The sequence below is a fragment of the Crocuta crocuta genome, unplaced genomic scaffold (assembly GCF_008692635.1).
Source record: "Crocuta crocuta isolate KB4526 unplaced genomic scaffold, BGI_CrCroc_1.0 scaffold687, whole genome shotgun sequence".
Classification (NCBI taxonomy): Eukaryota; Metazoa; Chordata; class Mammalia; order Carnivora; family Hyaenidae; genus Crocuta; species Crocuta crocuta.
In genome coordinates, this window is record NW_027530182.1 from 1,406,025 (window position 1) to 1,418,976 (window position 12,952).

The following is a 12,952-nucleotide window of genomic DNA, read 5'->3' on the forward strand; positions in this document are numbered from 1 at the left end:
CACGAACTGTGAGATCATGACCTGTGCCAAAGTTGGATGCTCAACCGACTGAGCCACCCAGGCGCCCCTGGATCATTCTTTAAGTACCATCTTGAAATGGTGGTTTCTTTCTTGCCACATACTCCTTTGTATTTCTACCTAGATTTCGCACTCAACATCTTTTATTAGGTTGTAAGTTTCTTTAGGGCAAAGACCATATCATGTTCCCTGTGATTTCTGAAAAATAAGTCATTAGAGTCCCAGAAATACTAGAAATTATACTTAGTGAGAATTATATTTTACTATCTCGTTTTATAGGTTGAAGAATGCCTCCTCTGAAGTAAAACAAATGTTTCAAAGTGAAACAGACTTGGATATTACTGCTGATCTCAGAAAAAAACTTCATCGGGCTAAGAAAGAAAAATTAGAAATAACAACTAAGCACAATGCAGAGGTAGAATTTCTTTTCTCTCAAATAATGTTAAAAGCAGAGTTTGATTACTTTTGATTCACTTCATATTACAGACTCTGTATTTAATAGCATCACTATGACATTCTTGTGCTTAAAGAGAATTATAAGAAAGAAAACAGATTTTTTTAATACAGTAGAATTGTGTAAGAGTGTTAAGTAGTTTAATTAATTATGTTTGTGTGTTGTCTTAAATTAATTTTAATTAATGGGTTAAACTTGATAAAAAATTAGTTAATAAATGCCTTTAGCAACTAAAGGATTTGTAAATTAGACATTTTTGAAAATTTAATTTAGTTCCTTATTGTTCAGTCATGGAACAGTCTTAAGTAGATTTGAGTATGGAATTTTTTTTTTTTTTTTTTTAGGAGAGAGACAAGAGAGTGAGCCTGAGTTGGGGAGGGGCAGAGGGGGAGAGAGAGAATGAGAACGAGAATGAATTTTAAGCAGACTCCATGCCCAGCATGGAGCCCAATGTGGGGCTTGATCCCACAATTCTGGGATCATGACCTGAGCTGAAATCAAGAGTTGGACACTCAACTGACTGAGTCATCCAGGTGCCCCATGGAATTTTAAATCACAGTGTAATTCATAAATTATCCTAGTTTATTTTTGTTTTATTATATCATTGTACCTGTTATTAGTATGTATGTATAAATATGTATTTCATGTTGTATGTATATATTACAAAGATAGTAGCTCTCTTTCCCTCTAAGATAATTCATAAATTAATAGGTTTATGTCTCTCCTGTCTATTGTATTTTTCTCTATTTTCTTATTTTTCTCTGTTTAAATCTTTTCTTTTTTTCCCCCCTCTCTGTTTAAATCTTACTAGTTCTTTAAGCTCAGCTTAGGCAGCCTGGTGTGGTAGGAAGAATATCGAGTTACACAAACCTGGACTCATTCTTGGCCCTTCCATTTAAGAGATACGTGACCTTGGGCGAGTTCTTTATCCTGCTCATCATTGTTTTCCCACTGTGAAATGCTGGTCTCAAAGGGTTGTTGTGATAAGGGAAATCACATTTGTAAAGTGTCTGTGCACTGTAATAGTAGCTTTAATTTATTGACATTTACGCATAAACAGCGTATTTACCTTCCTTTTTTGCTAGATTATGATGCCGTCCTGTCAGGAAACTTTTTAAAGCCTTCCTAGGTGAAGCTAACCACTCCTCTCTTTGCTCTCCTATGTCCTGCTACTGTTGTAGATATTTTAGAGCTAAACCATGTATTTCATTCTTCCTGCTCTTCGCTCGTCTGTGAGCTTCTTAAGAGCTGGAAGCAATGATCTTGCTTTGTATCTTCCGTTTCTCACTGGTGCATAGTAGGTCTTCAGTGGCTTTGTGTTGAATAAAAAACCTGATTTTTTTTCAGGTTATCTAAGGAATGTAGCTTCTGATTCAAATAACAAGCAGTGAATATATGACTGTTTTATTTGTACTTTAAGCAGCAATTGAGGTAATTTTAAAGGGTAATTGAAGTAATTGCTTTTGTTTACATTGTAATATTGTTTACTGAATATGAAGTGATATTTGTTAAATGTATGTTATTTACAGTCTTCAAAATTTATGTTTCAAAACCAAATGTACATTTTTCTTCAGAATAATTGTGTCATGATCATCGTTCATCTCTACTCTTTCACGTCTATTTGCAGTTGTCATCACAGTTCTGACTTAGACCACACTATTCTCTCTCTCGTTTTAAGTTTATCTATTTTGAGAGAGAGACAAAGAGAGAGAGCAAGCGCGGGTGAGGAGCAGAGAGAGAGGGGTACAGTGGATCCAAAGCGGGCTCTGTGCTGACAGCAGAGAGCCCGATGCAGGGATTGAACTCGTGAACTGCAAGATCATGACCTGAACTGAAGTCAAATGCTCAACCTTGACTGAGCCATCCAGGCGCCCTGCTCTATTCTCTCTTCTTTAATCAGACTGTTTTGAAATATGTGTTCACATTAAAGAGATAGGAAAATATTTTGGGGAAGAGAGATAATTCTCTCACACTAGGCAGTTAAAATTGGTTCAATTCCAGTTTTGTATTACTATTCATTCTTACTGTTTCTGCTCTTTGTTTAGATGTTTTTACTTATATTATGTAGTAATTTTTTTAGCCATATAATGTCCCCTTATAAAGCAAGGCAGAGAGAAATGAAATTGTCTAAAAACTAAGGCCATATATTTGCTTTATCCGATACTTCCAATGCTAACACACATCATGCTTGTGATTGGCCTAAAATATCTTTAAAATCTGGGGCACCCAGCTGGCTCAGTCAGCAGAGCGTTCGACTCTTGATCTCAGGGTTGTAAGTTTGAGCCCCACATTGAGTGTAGAGATTACTTATGAATAAAAATCTTAAAAAAAAGTCTATGTCCATTAGTGGATGAATGGATACAGAAAATGCATGTGTATACACACACACACACACACACACACACACACCACAGACACACACACACACAGAGGAATATTATTCAGCCATAAATAAGAATGAAATCTTGCCATTTGTGATAACATGGCTGGATTTTGAGGGCATTATGCTAAATGAAAAAATTGTCAGACAAAGAGAGACAAATACAGTATGATCTCATATGTGGAATCTAAAACCAAAAACCAAAAACCAAGCTCATAGATACAGAGAACAAATTGGTCATTGTCAGGTGCGGTGTGGGGTGTGAGCAAAATGAGTGAAGGGGGTAAAAAGGTACAAACTTCCAATTATAAAAGAAATAAGTCATGGGGTTGTAATATACAGCATGGTGATTATAGTTAATAATACTATATTGTGTACTTAAAACTGTTAAGACAGGGAATCTTAAAAGTTCTCATAACAAGAAAAATATGTATAATTATGTCCAGTGACAGATGTTAACTAGACTTATTGTGATGACCATTTTGCCATACACACAAAATATGAAATTATCTTGTAAACCAGAAACTAATATAATATATATCAATTATATCTCAATAGAAATAAAATAAAATACATATCTTTAAAATCTCTAGGAATTTTATTGTTGTGAGTTCTTGGATGAGTTATTTGATTTTTCTGAGCCTCAGTTTTCTTTAACAGGTATGGAAAGAACAGATTACTGTTGAGATTTATTAGTAGGGAGCGGGTATGGAGAGGGGGATTGCTTGTAAGACTCAATACTTCCAGATGAGACTACATTGCACGGATGTGGATGATTGGGATGGGACAATGGCACAAGATTTTCGGTGTTGCAGTGGTTGTCAGAATCATTTGAGCACAGAAATACAGATGTGTGAAATAGGATATGCAAGCATGAAGCTGTTTAGATATTTCCTTGGCCCAGATGGTGATGATAGAGCAGGAAAATCTAGAGAAATGAGAATGGGAGAGGATAAAAAGAGCAATATAATTTTCTTTAGCCAAAAGGCTCTGGGAACTTAGGACCGACAAAACAGTAGACTTTTTAGGTCTCAGGACCTGAAGATCTTGTTTGATCCAGCCAATTCCATTAAGAGTAGGGGTTCCTAAGCCCAGATCCTTAGAAATAGAGACATTAAGAAATCCATGTACTTGGATGGATTTTATTAATTAATTTTATTAAAAATAAAATTAAAGAAGACGTTTTATTTAAAAAAATTTTTTAAAATGTTTTATTTATTTCTGAGAGAGAGAGAGATAGAGAGAGAGCGAGTGAGCATGAGCAGGGGAGGGTTAGAGTGAGAGGGAGATACAGAATCCGAAGCAGGCTCCAGGCTCTGAGCTGGCTGTCAGCACAGAGCCCGATGCGGGGCTTGAACCCACCAACCGTGAGATCATGACCTGAGCCGAAGTCGGATGCTTAACCGACTGAGCCACCCAGGTGCCCCTAAAGAAAATTTTTTAAACATTTGCTCATTTTTGAGAGACAGAGATGGATCATGAGTGGGAGAGGGACAGATGGAGGGAGACACAGAATCCGAAGCAGACTCCAGGCTCTGAGCTGTCAGCACAGAGCCTGATGTGGGTCTCGAACCCACAAACTGAGATCATGACCTGAGCTGAAGTTGGACTCTTAAAGTCAACTGAGCCACCCAGGCGCCCCTAAAAATAAAAAATTATATTTGATGTTTATTACCATCTAACTCATATTAAACATTTCTTTCAGTTATGAAAGACATAGCCTGGTTAGCCCTCCTTTAACAAGCCATAGTAGAATTAGCAGTACTTTTGACTTTATCCTCACTAGAAATCACAGATATACAATTCAATTATTGCAAGTATTTCCAAATATTGTTTATACTTGCCACTACTTTGAAATGACAGTGGTTGTTAGACCTGTAAGTAGAGCTTGTTGTTTAGTGTGTGATTAAAGAAGTATGTGATGGCATCCCAAGTTTGCTTTTCTTATATATTTGTTTTTATACTTTGATTCTTCTTGTGTCCTGTGTGGTTTATTTTATGCATTTAGTTACATTGCTTTGAGAAGGCTTTGCCAGACTGCAAGGAGGGCCATGGCATAAAGTTTGTGAAAAACCTTTCTTTTAGAGGCTGAGACAGGCTCTAGAGGGCATAAAGGTAGATACGGGGGATGACATAGCTGGTTGAATGTAAAGATGTTCAAGAACGCAGATATGTTTTAAGAAGAGGGAGATACCATTTTGTGGCTGTTGCATGTGTTGAAGCTTAAGTGAGAAAACAATCTCATGGGCAGAGGCTATGTTTCTATCAGCTGTGTGGGTAGCTGAAGAAATCAAATATGGTCCAGTCAGGAAAAAAAGAGGGGCATTAATAGAAGGAATTGGTTGTACAAGTGTTGGAAGACCTAGGAATCCAAATATGGAATGATGAGGCCACTCAGATTAGTAACAGCAGGAAACCGCCACCTCCTCTAGGCCAGAGGGCCAACAGGAAGAAGTGATGTGACCAGAGTCCTGAAGTTGGGGCTGTCTGGTAGGAAGTAGAGCCATGGTAAGGGCTGTTCAGCATTGGGGTGTTGGAATGAAGGGATGGAGAGATGGACCTCAAAAGAGATGCAGATACTGTCAGAGATGCTGCTGGAAGTAGATATTTGGCAATGGAGCATGGGAATCATATAATAGAGTAGAGCGGATGAAGGGGGTTGGGGAATGGACCTGAGATCAAATGGGCAAATGATTGGCAGTCCACATCTTATGCTTCAGCCTTATCACCTTTGTACTCATATGTAACTCCCATATGGTAGTATCTTGCAGGTTGCAACTCAAATATCCTTTATACGAAGATGCTCCCACCCTCGCCACAATGAGCCAAAGGCTTATTGGTTATTGTGTCCATCTCACAAATGGTACATATCCTCACTGTCGGGTCTTTATAATTTGGTGCCTCATGAATTTAACTGAAAAGTTATCACTACCAACATTCTTCATATGATTCCAGAGAGGAGGGGCAAAGAAAAAAGTCACTATTCTTTTTATTTATATATATATATATATGTATATATATATAACAAATTTTTCAAAGCAGCTACAGTTCTTATTCTTAGAGATGGTCCTAAGGTTACAGTGATGGGCAGGATGACTTTATATTTCAGAGGCTCAAGTTAGGCTTCTGCTCACTAGACTTAGATCTTTTCTGTTTGTTGTGCTGTTCTTTGTTTTGTTAAATTAGATCAAATAACGCTTTAGAACTGCTTCTGCAATATGGTAGGCATTAGCTACATGTGTCTTTTGAGCACTTGACCTGTGACTAGCCTGAATTAAGATGTGCTGTAAATGTAAAATACTAGATTTCAAAAACTTGGTACAAAAAATGCAAAACATTTCACTAATCATTTTTTGTAGGGTTCCATGTTGAAATAATGATAGTCTTGGATGCATTGGGTTAAATAAAAGATTAAAATTAATTTCATGTATTTATTTTTACTTTTTAGAATACTGGCATAAGAAAATTTAAAGTTACACATGAGACTCGCCTATATTTCTATTGGATAGCACTGTTTTAGAAGGTTGCCCATCTCTTTAATTCCTCTGTATGCCATAATCAGTTAGATCGTACCACAACTCCTTGGGGTCAGAACTGCTATGCTTACTACTATACTCTTGGTACCTACTGGGTGCTGAGCTGGTTAATTGCTACCACCTGGACTTCGCCACTCTGGAATTCCATTATTTTGATGGAAACTGGGGAGTCCATCTCAACCGTGATGTATTCCACCATCTCCTATAATCTCTGGCATATAGAGATTAGCCACCAGAACTTTCTAAGGATGCTTATGTTGTCCCCTCCAGGGCATTTTATAGCATTTTAATTGGGAAAAGCCTATCCTTTGAACTCTTGAAGAGGATGTAGTTGGGGAAAAGGTTTGTTCACAAGAAAATCACGCCCATCTCCTTAAGTCTCCGTATTATGTTAGTAAAGTACTGGCATTTTCACTTTATTAAGCAATTGTAGGCTCGTGTTGAATTCAGTTTACAGTCACCCATCCTAGTAAACTGTTAGAACAAGCTTCTTAAGTCCAAGGCAGTCCTATGTATGTTCTGCACATTCCTGGTGATAACAAGATGAGTGAGATCTTGCATTTGTTTTGCTACAGAAGCTATTTCTCCTGGAGTAGGCTGTATATATTTCTTCTCCTGGGGCACACTAAGATCTGAGTCTATCTGTGGTGACAAAGAGTGGCGGATATGGGTCTTTGCAAATCCTCTTGCAAGGCAACTGTTTCAGGTGCACTCATTAGTAAGTCTTGAAGCAAGAGGCTTAATAATATTAAGCAAGGCTAATTGTCTCAGGGAGGAGAAGCTGCTTTTGCTGGTAAGGGATGTTTAGAGGGGGGTTGGAAGTTTATAATTTTAAGATATGTCTAATTCCAGAAGTCCTCATCCCATCTCCTACCTTCCTACTTAATGCCCAACTGATGCATACTATCTTAACATTAGAAACTTGGTGAAACTCTCCATTCAACTTGTAACGTAATTCTGCATCCCCCATGATTAGATTTTGTGTGTGGTCCTTAGCCTTGTCTGCCGTGGGGCTACAAAATGTAAGGGATTCTTTTAAAGTCAGCATAGAAACTCTGGCTTTCTGACTGTTTGAGCTGAGCTTCTAAATCTCTGAGATTATCATTTTGCTTTTATAAGTTTTCCATCACAGTCGCAGTTAGCCTTCCCACTCTACAGGTCTTGAAATAAACAATGCTGCCCTAATGGTTAGGCACATGGCTCCTTCATTTCTTCAAGGCTTGTCCTCAAATGGCATTTTATTCTTTTTTTTTTATAGTTTATTTTTGAGACAGACAGAGCACGAGTGGGGGAGAGGCAGAGAGAGAGGGAGACACAGAATCTGAAACAGGCTCCAGGCTCTGAGCTGTCAGCACAGAGCCCGACATGGGGCTGGAACCCACCAACCGTGAGATCATGACCTGAGCCAAAGTCCGAAGCTTAACTGACTGAGCCACCCAGGCGCCCCAAATGGCATTTTATTCTTAACTGCACGTGATAGTTTAACAAATTGTGATCCCACTCTATGACATGGGTCACTGCAAAAGTATCCCGTTTCTGCCTGCAAAGAGGTCTTCCTTGATAGTAGGGACTATCCAGAAGGATCTGAAGCAACAGGGAAGACAGAGACGCTGCTGGAGGGAGATCCCGAGCGGAGAACTTCCCTGGCTTCACAGTATATCACAGGTACTTCGTATTGGCCAAAGCAGAGAGGCCAGTTGTCAAGAGACCCTGGGAAATGTAGTTCCTACAATACAGAGTCGGGCTGTAGAAGAAGAGGGAGGGCATCTGAGGGCAAACAGGTGAATGACTGGCACAACTGGAAATGCCCAAATGTTAATTTCATTCTTATTGGGTGTTAGTGGGGGAGACAGTGGGCAGGGAGGGATGGAGTGATTCTGAAGCAAAGTGAGTTATCCTGAATATGTAATTAAGATTCTGTGGTTTTATTCTTCACTATTAAAGGATATTTGTAAATTCTTGTTTTGTAAGTGTGTTTTGAAGACATTTGCTTTTCTCAAATTTCTTAAAAATAAAATTAGTATTTTTAAATTATATGTGGAAAAATGTATAACTCTTGCTGTACTACTTATGGTAATTTCTTTTTTTAAAAAAATTTTTAAAATTTATTTTTGAGAGAGAGACATAGTATGAGTGGGGGAGGGGCAGAGAGAGAGGGAGAGACAGAATCCTTGAAGCAGGCTCTAGGCTCTGAGCTGTCAGCACAGAGCCCGACATGGGGTTGAACTCATGAACCATAAGATCATAACCTGAGCCAAAGTCTAAAGCTTAACCAACTGAGCCACCTAGGTGCTCCTACTCAATGGTAATTTCTGATGCTGTGTTTATGAAATTCTTTTGTCTTTTCTTATCTGCTAATGGGACGGTCTTTTTCTAGCCTGATATAGTAGCTCAGTGCTTTCCTACATGATGCCTTTCTAGCTTTGCCTCACATCCACCATCTCTTTCTTGTCAGCAGTAAATAATTTTGCTTTTCTTTGAACTATCACACAACATTTTTACTTCTTTTATAAAACTTATCCCACATGCCTTTCTATAGCATTTCATTACTTGAGATCAGGGACTCCATAATGTTTGTTTTAATATGTTTTTCTGTACTTGACACCTAAGAAGTATTTAATGAATCATTGATTGGATATAGAATTTTAGAGTGGGAATGCACCTTATAAATAATTTAGTTCTGACTCTCTGATCTATCTTCTGTCACACTACTCATGGAAGTATGTTAGATAGATTAGACCTAGTTATTAAATATCTAGTCGTCTAGATATTAGATAAATGGGAAATTAGTTCATTAATATCCCTGAAAAATTGGCACTTTTATTACTTCATGGTCCAGTAATGTCATAATTAAGAGAAATAATATAGACAGTATTTACTAAAGTACACTTTGATGCAATTTGCTTCTTTAAAAAATATGTTTACTTATTTTGAGAGAGAGTGCAAGTGGGGAAGAGCAGAGAGAGGAAGACAGAGAGAAAGAGAGAGAGAGAGAGAGGATCCCAAGCAGGCTCTGTACTGTGAGCTCACATCCTGACTCGAGGCACAATTTCATGAACTGTGAGATCATGACCTGAGCCAAAAATCAAGAATTGGACACTTAACTGACCGAACGACCCAGGTACCCTGATGTAATTTGGTTCTTGATTTCATTTAAAGAATAGGAAGAAGAGAGGGGAGAATGCATTTTAAAGTACTTACTATGTGCCATGCATTTTTTTCACTCCTTAGTAATGACTATTTCAGATGAAAACTTGCAGCGATTCAGGGGTGCCTGGATTGCTCAGATATGAGTCTTGATCTCGGGGTTGTGAGTTCAAGTCCCAAATTGGGCATAGAGCCTACTTAAAAAATAAAAACAAGCAAACAAACACTTGTGATTTCTCTTTATTTGTATAAGATCATATAAGAATTTATTGTTTTTATTTTTTTCCTATAAGAGATTCTCTAGAAGTAGAAAACTAATGAGTGTCATTTGGTGAGGCTAGTACTTCTTTTCCAATCTTTTAGAAAAGTATAAATTTATGAATTCTTGTCTTATAAATATTATAGAAACAAATTTCTCTAAGACATTTGAATGTTTGCATGCATGATCTCATCATCTTGGTGACATATTTTAATATTGGTTCATGATCTCAAAATCTGTTGTTAGCTGGCAAGCTATGAGAGCCAGATTGCCAAGCTGCGATCCGAGGTTGAAAAAGGAGAGGCATTGCGACAAAGTCTGGAATATGACCTGGCTGTTGCTAGAAAGGAAGCTGGTCTCGGAAGACGGGCTGCTGAAGAAAGGTTAGCTGAGGCACAGAGGATCCAAGAAAAACTCTGTGGTAAGACTAGCTTTATTTTTCCCCATGCTTCAGGTTTTACCCTTATTGTATATCATTGCTCCCTGTTGGGTATGTTTACCATGTAGGGTCAGAGGTGGGGTTTGGATCTTTGGCCTTTGATAGACAAATTTTGCTGTGTGGGTATCAAGTCTTCTACAGTTATGTGAACATTCACCTATTTTACACTGATTTTTTTTTTTAATGTTGTATATGTATGGAAAAAGGGATTCAAAATTCTGTTAATCACTTTGTAGAGCAGTTATTCCATGAATGGTCAATCAGCAGAATCACATAGAGAGAGCTCAAAAAAAAATCTTAGGCCCCCCTATCACATGTAATCTGAATTAGAATTTCTAGCTCAAGAGAATCTATGTGTTCAAGAAGTACTGCAAGTGATTCTGTTGATTAGCAAGGTTTGGGAACCATGGGTTAGAGTGTGGTGCCTAGAGAAGAAAAAGGTAGTGGATTTAATCCTCAAATACTGTTATATAGCATATGAACACTTAAAAGTCTTTTCATTTATGTATAGTATACGTAAAGAAATGTGCCTAATATAAGTGTATAACTCAGAAGAAGCACCCATATCATGGAATGGAAAATTACCAGAAGTCCTTCCACATGGATAACTACTACCCTGATTTTTTTCTTTTTAAGTTTATTTATTTATTTTGAGAGAGAGATAGAGCACAAGTTGGGGAGGGGCAGAAAGAAGGAGAGACAGAATCCCAAGCAGGCTTCGGGCCATCAACACAGTGGGGCTCAAACTCACAAACTGTCAGATCATGACCTGAGCCAAGATCAAAAGTTGGCTGCTGAACCGACTGAGTCACCCAGGTGCCCCTACTACCCTGATTTTTATTTTTTTATTAAAAATTTGTAAAAAATGTTTAATTTTGAGAGAGAGAGTCACAGACGTGAGCGGGGAGGGGGCCGAGAGAGAGAGAGGGAGACACAGAATCCAAAGCAGACTCCAGGTTCTGAGCTGTCAGCACAGAGCCTGACGTGGGGCTTGAACCCACAAACTGAGATCATGACCTGAGCCAAAGTCAGATGCTTAGCTGATTGAGCCACCCCAGGTGCCCCTACTACCCTGATTTTTAATAGTAAGGATAAATTGTGCCTCTTTTTTGTACTTCGTGTTAAGTGGAATCATATAGTGTGTACTCTTTTATATCTGGATATCTGGCTTTTTTCCTTCAACATTGTGTGTGTGAGTTTATTCATATTGTTATATGAACATTGTGTGAATGCTTAATAGTATATTGTATGACATACCACATTTATGTATCCATTTCTGTTAATGGGCACTTGAGTCATGTCCAGTTTTTGGTTATCAAGAATAATGTTTCTATGAACATTCTTTTTTTTTTTTTTTTAAAGATCATATTAAGTAATCTCTACACCCAACGTGGGGCCCATACTCACAACCCTGAGATCAAGAGTTACATGCTCCACTGACTGAGACAGCTAGGTGTCCCAGTGTTGCTGTGAACTTTCTTGTAGGTAGCAGGTCTTAAGAGAATATTGAGCATGAATTCAGAAGATTTAGATTTAGTTTCTGGTTTTACCACTTACTTACTGATATTTGAATTTAGGTTGTTTTAAGGATGAAATGAAAAAGATGAAAGTGCTTTACTAACCACATGGGACTAAACAAATGTTAAGCTGTAGTTCTTCAAAAGGCTCTGGTACCTAACTGTGGCCAGCTGTCTTGGGTTATTGCCATTGGTCAGAAGTGTTTTTTTTTTTTTAATGTTTTATTTATTTCTGAGAGAGAGACAGCGTGAGCAGGGGAGGGTCAGAGAAAGAGGGAGATACAGAATCTGAAACAGGCTCCAGGCTCTGAGTTGGCTGTCAGACACAGGGCTCGAACCCACGAACTGCGAGATTATGACCTGAGCCGAAGTTGGACGCTCGACCGACTGAGCCACTCAGGCGCCCCTGGTCAGAAGTATTTTTGATTACCTCTGGCATTTAATAACCACACCACTACCTGCAACTTAAGAAAGTAAGAATTGAAAGGCACTAGATATACAAGTTAATGACATTGATTTAATTATGAGGCGATTGAAGTCCAGAGAAGGTGAGATGTTATTTTCCTGATGTCAAGTGATTTCAACAGACACTTTACAGAGGTAGATAGAAGAATAACCATTAATGAGATTTAAAATTATTTTTCTTTTTCATGAGATCATGACCTCAGTTGAAATCAAGAGTCAGATGCTTAATCGACTAAGCCACCCAGGCACCCCAAACCCACATTTTTTTTCTTAAAAGATTTATTTATTTATTTAAGTAATGTCTACACTCACCATGGGACTTGGACCCTGAGATCAAGAGTCGTATGCTCCAGTGACTGAGCCAACCAGGTGCCCCACCAAAAAACCCTACAACATTTGACTTATTTTCTTGAATAGGAGAAAAAGTAGTAGAATGCAGCTGGTGCTATAGGTGCACCTAAACTTGGGCATGCTTCTAGAAATATGTCATTCTTCAGTGCCTGAGTGGCTCAGTCAGTTAAGTATCTGACTTCGGCTCAGGTCATGATCTGACGGTTTGTGCGTTTGAGCACCGCTTCATGTGAGTCCCGCTTCTCTCTCTCTCCCCTTCTCTCTCTCACTCACTTGCACCCTCACTCTCTCTTAAAAAAAAAAAAAGAAAGAAAAAGGAATATGTCATACTATTTCATGGCAAAATCACTGTTGTCTGGAAGGGAAGAAGAGATTAGGAAATCAGA

The 12,952-nt window shown here is 38.3% G+C and overlaps 1 protein-coding gene across 1 annotated transcript in view; it reads left to right on the forward strand.

Annotated features, from left to right (window-relative positions):
* The window catches only part of CCDC171 (coiled-coil domain containing 171), a 285,435-nt gene that overhangs the window by 15,341 nt on the left and 257,142 nt on the right, over nt 1-12,952 (forward strand). The window contains exons 3-4 of the mRNA XM_077765058.1: nt 298-433; nt 10,041-10,215. Of these exons, the coding sequence (XP_077621184.1) occupies nt 298-433; nt 10,041-10,215 (311 nt within the window). The remainder of the gene's footprint in view (nt 1-297; nt 434-10,040; nt 10,216-12,952) is intronic.